The sequence below is a fragment of the Saccostrea cucullata genome, unplaced genomic scaffold (assembly GCF_032062105.1).
Source record: "Saccostrea cucullata isolate Sc308-1 unplaced genomic scaffold, CSIRO_AGI_Scuc_v1 ctg2201, whole genome shotgun sequence".
In the NCBI taxonomy this organism is placed as follows: Eukaryota; Metazoa; Mollusca; class Bivalvia; order Ostreida; family Ostreidae; genus Saccostrea; species Saccostrea cuccullata.
In genome coordinates, this window is record NW_026921523.1 from 49,441 (window position 1) to 66,133 (window position 16,693).

General features: G+C 34.7%; 1 protein-coding gene across 2 annotated transcripts; it reads right to left on the reverse strand.

Moving 5' to 3' along the window:
* Nucleotides 1-1,447: 1,447 nt before the first annotated feature.
* Nucleotides 1,448-16,684, reverse strand: LOC134260187 (NCK-interacting protein with SH3 domain-like). Of its 2 annotated transcripts, XM_062742771.1 has the most exons (12): nt 16,414-16,684; nt 15,881-15,987; nt 11,260-11,420; nt 9,613-10,442; nt 9,206-9,235; nt 7,874-8,038; nt 6,445-6,531; nt 5,764-5,902; nt 3,829-3,909; nt 3,276-3,497; nt 2,472-2,644; nt 1,448-2,049 (listed from the first exon to the last, which is right to left on the reverse strand). In XM_062742771.1, exons 1-12 carry the CDS (start codon nt 16,585-16,587, stop codon nt 1,834-1,836), a joined length of 2,385 nt encoding a protein of 794 aa, XP_062598755.1. In that variant the 5' UTR covers nt 16,588-16,684; the 3' UTR covers nt 1,448-1,833. The 2 variants fall into 2 exon arrangements, with proteins under 2 accessions (XP_062598755.1, XP_062598756.1); XM_062742772.1 differs by lacking the exon at nt 9,206-9,235.
* Between the last annotated feature and the right edge of the window lie 9 nt (nt 16,685-16,693).

The window sequence follows — 16,693 nt, forward strand, 5'->3', positions numbered from 1 at the left end:
AAACTAGACAATTTGTCCACGATTTAACGGGACAACCCTCGTATGTATTCTTTGTGGCAAGTCCTTTCATTGGATATCAGTAACTTTGACCTTGACCTTAAATATTTACGTACTTATGAAAAAACTTTAACATTGACCATAACTTTTGAACAGTAAGGGCTAGGGCTTTCATACTTCACATATGTAATCCTTGTGAGAAAACCTTTCATTGAATAAAAATAAATTTGACCTTTTGATCTTGACCTTGGAGTTGACCTACTTTTAAAAAAACTTTTTTACTTTGGCCATAACTTTTTAACGGTCAAGACTAGGGTTTTCATCCTTCCAAAAAAATCAGCTTCAATGATAATTTCTAAGAAATGACATATGATAGGATGTTCATATTAGACACAATATGTCATAAAAAATAACATCTCATCCACAAAGAAACCGAAAGCGGGGGACCACAATTCTTTTTTAACAATACATCTCGATTTTGTAATAACAAAATGTGACGTGTTTTACAGACTTGTCAGTTTCTTTGCTTTGCATAAAATTCTTTCTGTATATAAAGTTTATTTATCTATTAAACGATTCAGTGTTACACATCTGAATGTCCGTAAGAATACCCTAACCTTAGATTTTGGACAAGATAGAGAATATGTATAACGGTACCATAAATTACATCTAATACCGGTAAATACTTGCTGATTAGTGCAACTTTGCACTGTATTCCTCATTTTCATTAAAAGGTTGTGCATCCTGGTTTACAACAAAAGTTTTAATCCACCAAATTTAAAATAGTTAAATTATATTAAATGTAGAATTTTTCAAAATCATAGAATTCTATCCCTATATCTCAAAAAAACAAAAGTAATCTAACAAATGTCACATAGAAACAATATTCTAATCATTTTTAATCTGTGAAAATTAAAAAGGAAAGTACAATAATGCCAATGACTTTTTTCAATTCAGCATTTGAAAGTTTTGAACGTAGAGGAAAGTGAATATAAAGCACTTAATTCCTATAATGATATAAAACCACCTATGTAATATCATATTATAAAATCAAACAGTCTTTTATATAATCAATAGATAATAAAATCACTAAAAACTCCTTAATACGATTCCTACACTGCTGAACAACTCTGTCCTATAAACACTGTACTGTCTGTGTACTGGCTATCTCACTGCAAATAAATTATAATGTGTAATAAAACAAAACTCTCAGACTCTACACTTCAGTCTGCCTGACTGTATGTAACAACACTGGAATATAATGCAAGAGAATCTTTATGAAAAAAGCTGGGCACATTGCAAATGTAGCAGGACAATGACTATTTCTTTGGCAGGTATTCAGTTTACAAATAATTTTTTTTTAAACACAGTAAGAAACTTTAAAGTTTACAACACAACTTTTGGACATTTATAATGACCAAAAGAAAATATTGTTTAAATTGGGATATACATCAAAATAATATGGCACATATATCATAATAAGTTACAAAGCACATATATCTATAACTAACACAGAAATCTACTATTCAAACACAGTATGAACTTCACAGCATCTAACATTTTCACTCTGTGAAAACACAAAATAAAACTTGTGCACCCTTAAAAGCTGAATTTTTACAGGTTTATACAGATTAATACAGCTATATAAAGGAAATGCTATAACTTGTGAATACAACCATGGTGTTTAAATAAACTAATGTTGAGTAAGTACAGTAACTTCCCTTTTCCTTTTCTAATTTCCTACTGCATATGGAAAAGTTGACAGCATACTGCCATGGCTATCACTTTGTTCCTGTAAGGTTCTTAAACCCACAATGCAATCTTCCCTTCCTTCCTTCAGTGTTCTACTTTCACTTTCCCTTTGTCCCCCATGTGTTTATTTAATTCCTCCAGGATAACCTCTACTTCCTTCCTGTCCTGAGCTGTAGCTTCCTCTTCCTCTTTCCTGATCGTCATCAAACACTCTCGCAGTTCACTCAGTTTGTGCTGGTGCTCAAAGTAATCTGAGTTCTTCACAAGGAGTTTCAACAGAATGAGAATTGAAGACCGGAGCTGCAATGACAAAAGTGATGGATCCATTAAAAGTTTAGAAACACTGATAGAAATATTACATGTTTATATCTACATGTACATGTCAAGATAAATAAAATAGAAAAAAATCTTGTTAATAATACAAAGATTGGTGCTGACAGGCTATGATGCTAAGAGCTGATGTTTAGTTTAAAAATATCAATAAATTTTCCTTCCAATAAGTTTTTTTTTTTTCATCATAATTATGGAAATGTCCATTTTAAAACTATGTACACATGCACTACATGTCATGTACTGTATGTGCAGAGTTTCAGTCAGACACTAATTTTTGCATAAAGTAATATTACACATACATAATTAAGAAAGAAAGAAAAAAATGTCAAATAAATTCTTATATTTAGTACACATTTGATGTAGAATGAGAGTAAGCCCTAGTCCCCTACTTTGTCTCCTGGTTGTAGGTCAGTAAGGAATCGTATCAGGATGTCTATCAGGACTTTGGCGTCATTAACATACAGAAGGGAGGCGGTGCCTGGCTGGCTGTACATGTCAATCATAAACTTGACCTGTGATTGGACAGGGTAGGTCAGGTGATCAAACATCTTCACTGGATCCTCTGAAAGAGAACACTATCTCTGTTAAATCAGTCAATGTAACATTTTACAAAAATCTACAAAAAGTAAGAAATCAAGGAGTCTTGAAATTTTCAAGAGTAAATGGTTATGGTTTACTTAAAATTTCATGACTTAAAGATACCTATTCCATTTCAACTTTACTCAATGTACAATAAAATATCAATACATTGTCATAAACTTATTTGGCATAAATTTTTACACCTACTTTATGAGATGAAGAGATGATACCAAAGGGATGTTCGGAAAATTTGCATAGTGTGCCTTCTGGTGAGATAGTTAGCAATAATGCTACATTTTTCAAGCATATAAGAAAGTAATATTTAGTTCTAAATTACTTTACAATTCTAATTTTACATGTGCCACCTGTGAAAATGAGACAAAATTTTTGTCCTCTACTTTTACTGTAAACCAACTTTTATTGGTGACGACTTTATTTCGCAATTTACTGGGGGTAAACTAGTTCAAAACAATAATTTTCTTGATCAAGCCTTTTTCAGGTTCTGTTGTTAATAGACACATAGACTTTAAGAAACAGTTTACAGCGATGACGAGTCTCTCGAGAACTTCACGAAAAATCTCTCAAACGCAAATAAAAGTTGGTTTATAGCATACCTCCTCTATTGAAGATTTCCAAGAGTTTCTCCGTGAAGACCTTGACAGTTCCCTTTTTGGCGAGTAAAGACATGATGTCATTCTCTTCCTGGTAGGGGAAGTGGAGATTATAAGCCAGAAGTAGAGTGACCAGTGAATCAGTACACAGGTCATCGTGGTCCAGCGAGGCTGGGTTTTCTATCATCTCCAACACTTCATCCAGGAAATTCTCATTCATGGTGTCTATCATGCATAAATCAACAAATTATAATATACATATTTGTAAATAACATAACGGTGGCAAAAAATACATTTGTATTAATTTAAGAATACAAGAAACTTCATTGATTAGATTTGTTGTGCACCTTTATTCTCCTTTCATTTTTTTCATCATTTTCACTATTAACATGACCAATGTTCCCATGAGTCCATTAAGCTAAAACTTTCTGTTAAAGACTCTTCAGCTACTGTAGATAAATTTGGGTTCAAGAAGCTCACATGAGCTTTCCATGTGTCAATCACTACAGTTTTATTTAATCAATTACATTGTATTTTTCAATTTTATTTTTTATACCATGAAGATTAGCAGGCACTGGCTCTCCTGTACAAAATATCATGGTCAAAACTCCAGTTACGTAACTTAGTCTCTGAGCTTCTACAAAATACAAGAAAAGAAAATTCTAAAAATATACACTACAACACATGTATATGCAAATTAATTAAAAAATAAGAGGAAAAAAATTCACTGATAAAAAAAGTGACTAAACTTTCAATGTTTTATTTTAACTAAACACCTTCTTTAGAAAGCAATTTACACATAAACAAAGAGGTGGAAAAATTCATACAAAAGTCCCTATGCGTTCTACTTTAATATCTTTTAGAATTTGAATGAACACAATCAAACAAAAGAAAAATTTATCAGTAAAGAGCATTCTCTGAACTGTCACTTTGTTTCCATTATTTGTGATGATTCTTAATCCTCCTAGTACCGTGTTTGGCCGAGTATAATACGCATTGATGTAAAATACGCACCCCCCTTTTTGAGTCTGAAACTGGGGGAAAAAACTCAGTTCGGATGTATTATACGCAACAGAAAAATTTACCAAGCGATGTTCTGAACTTTGAAAATCGCGGTAATTTGTTACAAAAATCGGCGCGAGGATTAAGTGTCAAAAATTTACTGAACACACTTTTTTTTTAAAATACACACTTTATAACTTCTCTTAATCCTGACATTCCATATCGCGGCAATCTGGAGAAAATTATTTATTCATTTATTTCAACAAAGTACAAGATAATATTGCGTAAAAGTATTAACAGATTTTTTTAAAGAATAGTTACGGTGATTTTGAAATAATGCGTCGCCATATTCTTAGATGAAATAATTTTATTTCAACAAAGCAAGAGATATTGTCGAAAGTTTTATCAGTTGTCATATTTAATTTAGGTTCTAGATAATCATGCTGAAAATTATCTGACAATATTTTAACAGGAAACGAAATTGAAACATCAAAGTATTTATTTCTTTAAGAAGACTACGATTTTCCTCTTCTAAATCTTCGCGGATATCTTATTTTCTAAATGATACCAATTTTATTAAAAGTTTTAGCATAATTTATATTTCATTTGTCAACTCTCGATTATTTAAACAAGAGGCCGATAAGTATAAGATAAGGTAAAATTACATTTAACAAGTGTTTAATTGTTTAAAGTGCCGTAATCAACACATGCTCACACATACGAAAGGTCATAAACCGACCCCCCTTTTTAACAAAGAAAATAATCAAAGCAATTAACATGGCAGTAAATAATCAGTGCTGTAACTGTAAAAACATTGCTTTGGAGTCGGTAGACATTTAATTGCCCCGAGGGGTGTTGATAGGTAATTATCATTTGACAAGCGCACAACATTGGCTTCCTTTCATTGGGACGTATGGAGGGGTGTTAAATATTGTTGCAGATTATCAATGAGTTATTTTAAACCTAAAATTAATATTTATTTTATTGTATTTCATTAAAAAATTATTTATTACTTTGTCTGGCAGATAAGGTGCATGTGCACTATCATTACGGAAACACGTGACATAAGCATGAGTTAACGTCTAAAAATAACATCGGTAATGGTGGCCTCCTCGGAGACAATCAACATGCAGCTCAAATTACTTTTAACTTACTTTTTCATGTTATTTTGGTATCAAAAGATTGTGAAAGTGACATTTTTAAGAAGCATACCTTCCAACAATAACTTTCCGAAGTTTAAAATATGGCAATAAACAAAAGAAATTGCATATGTCTCTAGGTAATACTGCGGTATACGACTTTCCCGATATATCGTTGTTGTCCAATTGTTTGTGTTGCTCTCACACGAAATTCAGCGTCGTATGATAGCCGTGTTTCACCTGAAAGAAAAACTTGTCAAATTCCCATTGTGATGTAAAATACGCATCCCTTTCTCACAGTAATTTATTTTAGGAAAAAAGTGCGTATTGTATTCCCCAAAATACGGTACCTTGATTTTGGTTGCGTATTTCCGAGACTAGTTCTAAAGGCAATATGGAGTACAGCAGATGAGAAATAATGGAGGACTCCAGATTACAAAGGGCTCCGAAAACCTTCAGCAGGGAAATCCTTAAGGGAAGGCGAACCTCCTTAAAAACAAATTTTTCATATTTAATCACATTTATAGACCTGTATTCTTAAAAGAGTCACTGCTGACTAAAAATAAAATGGTTAAAATTATTAAAATATTTGATAGTTACATGTACGTGTATCTTATTTCTTATAAAATATTACACAATCTAGAATGGAGTTCATTATGACTTTTATATATATATATGCCAGTAGTATAAATGCTGTTACAATTACATCCCTTGTCTTAGAAATGTGCTTGTAATGCATAATACTTTCGTCACAATTGAAAACTGATAAATAAGCCAGGTTAATTATTATCATTTAACTATATTTAATGACGTAACTTAACATCTAAAGAGACTACCTTAGGGATAGGTCAAACTGTACATATGAAATATACTATTAATGACACTGAATTAAGTCAGGAAAATAAATACCAACCAATACTACTTATTACTTATATGCAGTACATATGTATTATCCATAGTGGTGGCATTGCATGAGGCTTGTGTGATACATACCATTAGATGATGCTTTTTTAACCCTGTGTAATACATACCATTTGATAATACTGCACTAAGTTGTGAATACATTCGTAACCATCAGATGCTATGGCATGGCGGCATGTAGAAGGTTTGGCATTTTCCTGTTATAAAGAAAGGTAAAATGTAGTAAACTAGAGCAGAACAAACATAATATCTATATCAGAAATAATCAGAAGCAAGATACAATAATGTATCAACATCTGAATATGAGTGTGGCCCAAATCTAACATACCTAGTAATCGTTGACCAAGAAATAATGTTAAAATGCTTTAGCAGTGATTGCCCAAGAGTGTGAAAAAAACGAAAGGTATGCACTCATGTCATTAAAATAACAATCCCTACACATTTTAGATTTCAAGGCATAAACACAAATATATCCAGTATTAACAGGTGCTCCTTGAGGTAGCCTGAGATTATGTGTTATATGTACATGTATTATAAGTATTGATAGAAGCTCCTCAAGGTAGTCTGAGGTTATGTGTTATATATATTACATGTACCAGTATTGAGAGCAACTCCTCGAGGTAGTCTAATATCATGTGTTATATATTATGAATTATTATATATATTACGAGTATTGAGAGTAGCTCCTCAACGTAGCCTGATATTATGTTATATATTATGTTATATATTACGTGTCATATATTATGTGTTATATATTATGTGTTATATATTATGAATTATTATATATGTAAGACTCCAAGGTCCGATGGTGATGCCAAAGTCCGATGGTCTCGCCAAACCCCGATGGTTTGTTGTCAGTACGGACACCAAAGTCCGATGGTCACGCCAAAGTCCGATGGCTGGTTTCCTATGAGACGTGCGACGCAAAAGTGCGATGGTCTGACACGCCAAAGTCCGATGGTGCGGAGAAACAATTGACGTTTATGACGTCACAATAATTCAACGTCAATCCTTGGAGCCGTTTTCCTGCATTCAAACGCCATCATTTCCGAATTTATCCTTGCATATGCTTTTATTTATTTTGTGTATTGCTTTCATGTTTCAGAGATATTAGGATTAGTCCTGGCACACCACTCAACTGATAAGGGTTAGTCCTTTTAATTTAATTGAATGAGGGTTAGTCCTCGCGTACTAGTCGAGTTATTAGGGTTAGTATCGCACCCACCCAAGATATCTAAATATCTATATAGTTGTTAGGCCTACACACTTTTCGAGCGATTAGGGTTAGTTTCTCACCTATCCGAGAGATACGGTTAGTTTTCACATAATGATAATTATTAATACTTATTTAAAATCTTTGCATGGTGCGGCATTGTAGTTTGCCGCATTAGTATTATGACGTCATAAACGTTAATTGTTTTCAGCACCATCGGGGTTTGGTGTGTCAAACCATCGGGGTCTGGCGTAGACCATTGGACTTAGGCGTGACCATCGGACTTTGGAGTCCCATCGCACTTTGGAGTCCTACATATATATTACCAGTATTGACAGCAGCTCCTCAATGTAGCCTGATATTATGTGTTGGTCCTCATGGAGGGCCCAGCTCCTCTGCTGTGAATCCTCTTTACACTCTGTGATCTTCTCCAGGAGTTCTCGGAGACGGACGTGATCGTGACTCAGGTCGTCTTCAGAAGCAGTGCTGGCCTGAAAAATAAACATCAATATATATATCTAAATCAATAATTTAAACCTATTTTTTTTTCTTTTAACGTTCTACATTTACATGATAAAAAAAGTCAACCGACATTTAATTTAAAATACAGTCAAACCTTATGATCTCAAACAGTATGGGACAGAGAAAAAAAATAAAGGTGTCTAATGAGTTGAGATATGGATGGTAAAATACTTAACGATTAATCAGTTGGAACTTACAAATCACTTAAAACATATTCTTGGTGTTTGAGATACCAAAGTTTAAGTGTATGTTTCGGAATGTACAACTGGAAGTACAGTGTATATATTAAATCTCAGGCAGATATCTGAGTCACACTTTCAACATGCAAACACGTGTATCATTCAATTACTGCTTCATACAAATATTAGGATTTTTTGTTTCCATGCAAAATTCATTTAAAATGCTTTTGAACATTTATTTTAATAAATACTTGGAAAAGAATGCTATGGTCCATGCATTCAACTTAGCAAAATATGCACAATACATCTGTATGTTGGTTACGTTGCTGATGATCAAAACAGATTTTTATTTTGCATTAAATATCTCCTTATACTCAATTACTGTAGATCACTAAATTTTCGCGACACTTTATTTTCGCGAGATAGTCACTGACTCTTGATTAGCGAGACAAAATTTTTGCGAATTGTGGTTATTGCTCTATATATTCTTAAGGAATACTATTATATGCAAGAATTAAAATTTCGCGAGCACATTGTCGAGAATAAAGTTCTCGTGAATAAAAAGTGATTTACAGTATAGTGTATACCATTTACAGTGGCAAGTGTATACCATTTTGTCGACATCAAAACTAAGCTACTAGAGATAAAATGACCAACTGCTAAATATTTTCTTTTCAAAAGATCAAATTTTCTGAAATATCAAATTTTATCATCCTTTAAAGAAGAAAAATTTAAGAATCATGTTAATGAATTTAGAGTTAACCCCCCCCCCCCCCCCTTATCAGAGGGTCATTTCTCCTCCGTTTCAAATGCAAGTTAAAAATTAACCAACATTCTGTACTCTTGAATTAGTAAATGTTTGTATTAGTAAAATAATTTTCATGGCATCATTGCATTCAAGAATAGCAGACATCCTGATTTATCAATGATAAAGTAAATAAAATGATAAATCATTACCCATATATCCTTAAATGAATAGTGAAAATTCTGAAAATTATTGAACTACTTGTCTCAGTTTCACACAGAAATATCAAATTTGTGAGAAATATGTGTAAAACAACAAGCTTTGAGTTACAGTGCACTATCAGATGTAAAAATACTAGTGTGTAATGTAAACTACATATGTACCTTTATGTCCAATCTGAGATACTTATAATTTTTTATGAGAAACAAGATTTGATTTATTTTCACACTACCTATTACACATACAGATACACCGTTAGTGTATTAAAGCAGTCAAATTTTTTGTCAAACACATAAAATACACACTACCTCCATGTAAACCTTGAAATACAAAACTCCAAAATAAAATTTTGACAGAAATCTAATATTTATTTTATTGTGTTGATTGATAAATAACTTACCTCTTGGAATGTACAGAGTATTTTCTCCATCAGACCAGCAGCCTGGGGCATTTTGTTGGAGATGTGAGTGAGCACCACCTCCACAGCCAGACAGGACTTATCATAGCTCAGGTTCGTGTGTCTCCTCACCTCACTAACGAGCTCGGTGGCCAGATTAGAGGGCAGGGGAATGGTGTTAACATTGATAACACTGGGGCTGTCCAGCTGTTTGATCGGACTATTGGAGATGGACAGCCGAGACGACAGGGAGATCACACTCTCGGACTTCAGCATTTTGTTGTCAGTGACCGACAACAGGTTTGATGTTCCCGTAGAATGGTCTGGGGATTCCACACTCTCTATAGAGGCCCCTCGAGGAGTAGCACTAGACTCTGGTACAGTCGGACCTTCAGTAACGGACACTGCCTTACCGTCAGTCTCGTCTACATGTACCCAGCCATTGTCCTGGGCTTCCTTATCTTCTGGGTCATGAAAAAGTCTGGCTTTTGCAGATTGCTGAGAGGACGAATGCTGCAAGGACCCTTTAGATGAGTGTGGACTGATGCCCTTTTGCCTCAGTGACTCTTGGGATGAAAGTGACCCTGATATTGACCCCTGGGAGGAGTGGGGACTCTGGTCTTTGTGCTTGACGTAGTGGTGCTGAGAGTGTGGACTTGAATGCTTCAGTGATCCTTTGGAGGAGTGGGGGGATCTATGTTCCTCTGGTGGGGAGTGGGAGGGTATGGTATGGTGTGGCCAGGGAGACTGAGTATGGGGGGACTGATCAGGGGGTGCAGTTGGTGGCGGGGGCGCTGGACGCTTAGAGTGCCTCTTCATCAAATGTCCAACATCTACAAAAAAAATCAATTTTACACTCAAATCTTGAAGCATTTCCGTAAGCTTTCTTTAATGTAGAATGAATATGAAGTTAAGAAAGTAAAAAGTATTTATTAGAAATATTCTGTTGTATAAATGTTGATGGTAATGGCCTGGGGAGAGGTGGAGAAGATTGCAAAAAAAACAGAGAGGAATGGAAATCCCTAGTCCCTGCCCTATGTGCCTCCAGGTGCAACAAGAACTAGGTATGTAGGTAGGTAGGTAATGATCGATGTTGGAGTTGTTCATGTGTTAGTAGTCTGGAACACAACCAGTCTTATAAGATTTATTTACAAGTTGAACATAAAGTTAAACTACCTATCAGTGCTATCACCCAATTCATATACAAGTACACTGTACATGTATATGCTGTATGTGAAGTCTGTTCAATGAACAATACTGCAGATCACTAAATTTTCTTGGCACCTTATTTTTGCAAGATAGTCATTGCCTCTTTATGAGGTAGACAAAATTTTCACAAATTGTGGTTACTAGCTGCTCTATATTATCTATAGGAATACTAATATTATGCGAGAATAATATTTTCACCAGCACACTGTCTCTCGTGATTACACTCAACTTTTTATTTCTTTTTCTGACAAGAAAGTTTTTTTTCATTAATGTTAAAAAAATTCACAATTTCTCAGATAAAACCTACAGGTCAAGGAGGCAATATCTTATCTTTCTGTTGGCAAGTGAAAGTACATGTATTTCTGTAGGTTATGCCATGTTTTTGCTACAACAGATACTTACCCATTAAATGCCAATGTTTTTTCTACTACAGATACTTACCCGTTAAATGCCAATGTTTTTCGGGTGAGCTGTGAGAGCTGTGTTCACTATGATGACTAGACTCTGACCCGCTATCACTCGGAGTGTGATGTAAATGATGCTCAACGTTTCCTTGAGGTCCATGTTCCCTCAACACATGATCTCTATGCAGTCCAAGTTTACTGAAAAAAAAAAATTGTTGAATCAAAAAAAAAATTTCTAAAGTAATATATGAATGAAACTAGCATTTTTATAATAATCTGTTGCAACATGTTACATAATTTATATCCTATTAATTTTATAGAGGTGAAATGATATTTAAGAAAAGAATTTTTTTTAAAGATATAGTCTCATAACTGCAACAAAGTGTGCAAACAAATTGAGTAATGTACATTAGCATTGTTATGAACATTTAACTGCACAAACAGTTGCAGTTATGAGACTATATCTCTCAAAAAAAATGGTGATTAAAATACAAATATGGACTCAATGTAGGTCAATAGCTAAGAAGCAATAAGTGCCCTCAGTCGATATACTCCACGTGTCTTCGGTCAATATCTGTCATCCTGGCCGGGTCATTATAAATGCATATTGGCCGTGCATTGAGTCCATATTTATTATATTATATAATTTCCCATATTTATTAGTACAAATGATGTATATCTTTCTAATGTTTACAGAAATAGTGATATGCTGTTGTTGTTAACCATAAATAAGTAGAATATAAATGTTTCAGAATTTACTGAATGTTACTCACAGGCAATTATTTCTGTAACAAATTTTAACCCATAACATATTAATACAATTACAAGGTATCTAACTCCGAATAACACAGAGTACCCCCTCCCCCAGAATCACACTCAATAACACAGAGTACCCCCTCCCCCAGAATCACACTCAATAACACAGAGTACCCCCTCCCCCAGAATCACACTCATTAACACAGTTGCAGAGGAAATGCAATCAAACATGGCATGCTTGTCTTTATTTTCTTTAGTCTCCATAAACAGCGTCAAGACTCTGCTCATCGAGTGGAAAAATCGAATTCAACCATGAAATGCTATGTGCTAACTATTCCTGAAAAATGCTAACAGATATCCTTGCTAATCCTTTTGTATTCTCAGACTCAGAGTTCTTCACTAGGGTGAATTCACCATGCATCGGACACCCTTGTACTTCAACAAGTTCTATAGTGATATCGCTACCGACGTAAAATTATCAAAATGGAGCTAAACATTTAGTATGTGATTAAAATATTCATTTGGGACGCAAATATATGCCTTTTATTGAGAAAATGTCCTCAAAAATCAAGTTTTTAAAAATAACTTGGAATTCACCGTGGATCGGATATTATTTACCATGCATCGGACAGACGGTATTTGGACTGGAAAAATATCATACCTTTATCACAGTGCTTTAAAGTCCTTGATATGGATATATTTTTATCTTTTATCTAAGAAATAACCCTTAAGTTTAAATGACGATATCGTTGCACAAATGTAGAACGACTCAAGATACCTCACTCTGCCTTAGAAATGCTTTAAAATGCTTGTAATGCGGTAATTCGCGCCTTTTTCTCATGGTTATCATACTCTGGTTTGTAGAAATAAATTGAGTCAAATTCTAGATGTCATACATCAATTGATCAATAACTTGTATTTTGACTGAAATATAGAGTTTCTATTTCCGCAAAAAAACAGCTGTCAGTTGGGTTCTGTATGAAAATGGTAGTGCTTACCTTTGCATCGGAAAGTGTCCGATGCATGGTTTATTTGTGTCCCATATATGGAGAAATGAAAATACTAGTAAAAACCAGCTCTTAAAAGAATTATACGAACATTGAAGTGAAATTTCTTTAAAATTCATGTAAAATTGCCAATCTTTGACAAAATTTACCAAAGTCTGACTCGTTCCGTTGAAATCGAATTTAAAGAACGATAACTCTAAAAATTGCAAAATCATAAATTTCTGGTTTTTCCCCTTTGATGGCCATTCTCGGGATATTTTTATCACAACATGATAATAACAATCGATATCATTAAAAAATTTAAATCTTCAGCTTCAAGACAGAAACAAATAAATACACGGAACACTCAAGTTGAAAGAGAGTTTATTGTCTAAACTTGTCCGAAGCAAGGTATATGTCCGATGCATGGTGAATTCACCCTATATCTTTTAAATCTTCCTCACCTTCAACATACAAACTTGCAAACTTCCATGTTTGACTAAGCGAAAGTGAAAATGAGGCAGTTCGTGCGAGTCATTATTCGCTCTCAGCGGTCCTTATTAAAATATAATTACCTCGTATTACCTCGTATTGACCAATCAGATTACCTGATTTCACAAAGTTATATATTTGCTTATATTTACATTTTTTCACTCTCTTCCTTGACTATAATTGTGCTTTATAATTATATCTTAAAACCCCTGTATTATCCTACTTGTAAGCTAGAGTTACTAGAGCCAACGTAACAGCTTCTGGTCATTGTAAGCATGACTTTTTATTTTTACTTATGAAATTGCATTTCCTCAGCGTACAACAATTTTGATGTCAAATTAAAATGCATGCTTTAACCTTTTGACCCCTTTCTATTTTTAATTTATGGTGTTTAAAATGCTGTAGATTTCCATACACTTTGTATGCAAACAAGAGGCCCATGGGCCTTATAGGTCACCTGAGCATTATGCAACAACTTTCCAGTGATTAAACTTGATTCATGTTTTAAGCCAGATGCTATGGCATTCACAATTTTGAAAGAGGCACCATTGATCATCATTACAATACACTTAGCAGTTGCTTAATTTGTTTACTTAATACCCATACGCAGGGTAAGGGAACACAAAATGCATTTCAACTAATCAGTAATATTCAGCAATAATCAGTAGTGCCCCTACCATACATGAACCCCTGACCCTTTGGCCTTGTTATTTAATTAATACCAAGGAGCAGATTTCAAACCATTCATTCATTTTCAGTATATAAGTACAGCCCCCCCCCTCTATGGTACCCCTGACCCTGGGGCCTTGAAATTCACAATTCTGTAAGATATGGGCCCTTGTCTATCATAACTATATTCATCATAACTTTATTTGTAGTTCATCTGCTTAATACCATTGAGCAGAGAAGAAATTTTTTAAAGATTTAATGTATTTTCACTATATAATCAATAGAGCCCCACCATAACACCAGAACCCCTGACCCTGGGGCTATAAAATTCACAATTATGGAAGAGGCATTCTTGCTCATCATAACTATGTACTTAGTTAGTTTATTTATTTCCTAGGAGCAAAGGAGAAGATTTTCAAAGAATTCATATATTTTCACTATATAATCAATACAGTCCCACCCTAACCCCTGACCCTGGGGCCATAAAATTTATTATTATGGTAGAGACACTCTTGCTCATCATAACTATGCACTTAGTAAGTTTATTTAATACCCAGGAGGAGAATTGAAGATTTTCAAAGAATTCATGCATTTTCACTATATAATCAATAGAGCCCCGCCCTAACACTAGAACCCCGACCCTGGGGCCAAAAAAATACACAATTATGGAAGAGGCATTCTTGCTCATCATAACTATGCACTTAGTTAGTTTATTAAATACCCAGGATCAGAGAAGAAGATTTTCAGAGAATTCATGTATTTTCACTATATAATCTATAGAGCCCCCCCCCCCCAACACCAGAACCCCCGACCCTGGGGCCAAAAAATACACAATTATGGAAGAGGCATTCTTGCTCATCATAACTATGTACTTAGTTAGTTTATTAAATACCCAGGAGCAGAGAAGAAGATTTTCAGAGAATTCACGTATTTTCACTATATAATCTATAGAGCCCCGCCCTAACACCAGAACCCCTTACCCTGGGGCCATAAAATTCACAATTTTGGTAGAGGCACTCTTGCTCATCATAACTATGTACTTAGTTAGTTTATTTGATACCCAGGGGCAGAGAAGAAGATTTTCAAAGAATTCATGTATTTTCACTATATAATCAATAGAGCCCCGCCCTAACACCAGAACCCCTGACCCTGGGGCCATAAAATTCACAATTTTGGTAGAGACACTCTTGCTCATCATAACTATGTACTTAGTTGATTTATTTAATACCCAGGAGCAGAGAAGAAGATTTTCAAAGAAATAATGCATTTTCACTACCTACTTATTTAGCCCCGCCCTAGCACTAGAACCCCTGACCCCAGGGCCATGAATTTCACAATTTTGGTAGAGGACTCATTGCTGATTACAATCACGCAAACAGTTTGACTGCTTGATGTCCAGGAGTAAAGAAGAAGATTTTTAAAGATTGCACTAATTTTAGTGGTTTTGGCCCCACCCCACAGGCCCCAGGGGGGCAGGGATCATGAAATTCACAATTTTTGTTCCCCTTCACCCATAGATGCTTTATGCCAAATTTGGTTGAAATTGGTTCAGTGGTTGCAGAGAAGAAGCTGAAAATGTTCAAATGTTAACGCACAACGCACGACGCACGACGCACGACGCACGACGACGGACGAAAACGGATAGCAATAGGTCACCTGAGTTTACTCAGGTGACCTAAAAATGTGTAATGTAAATATATATAAATATACATGTACTTGTAAATATAGATGTATTTCAGTAGACTGTATACATACTGCAGGTTTTCTCTTTGATGGTGTGTATAGGTCCCAGAGGCGGCGGCCTGGTAATGTATATTTTGTATTGCCCTATCTACTGAGCTCAGGATCTCGGCCAAGGTGGACTGAAAAAATTGATAACATTCTTGGAAGAGAATGCTTAGGAATGTTTTATAAAAGATGTAATCGAGTTATATAAAACATAACTATTTCACATACATGTGGTGATTAACTGATGCAATTTGTGCTTCATTGCTGACAGAATTATTGCAGTACACAACAAATCTGCACAAAATGAAGTAATTATACGTACATATTTCAAAAACAATATAACACTACTGCAAAAAAAAATATAATAGCACGTAAATAATTGCTTCTTGCATAAGATCAACTCCTCCTACTTGACATGGTTGAGGATCTTTAACTGCGTATTTACACACACATTTGAAGTAGCCTAGGTCATTTTAAAAGACAACATTTAACTAATCTTCGCTAACCGTCAAACAGTGAACAATAGCAACCAACAAAGTGACAAATGAATGCTTAATTACGTTGTCTTCCTTCTCAACATAACTAGCAGGTACATGGCCGATTTCCCCAAAGCCGTTTTGCACTAGCAGCCACCCGCCCTCCGGCTTCTCGAGATCTGTAAACTGATCGTTGGCTTCAAATGACAAGTCAAAGTTCTTCGTCTTAGCCACATAACTATACAAGGCCCGATACATCTCGATATAAACGATAATAATGACCTACGACTAATTTGTCATCTAGTAAAAAAATTAGCAATCCATGTCAATATTATTTACTGGTAGTTTTCTCTCCCGAGGACCA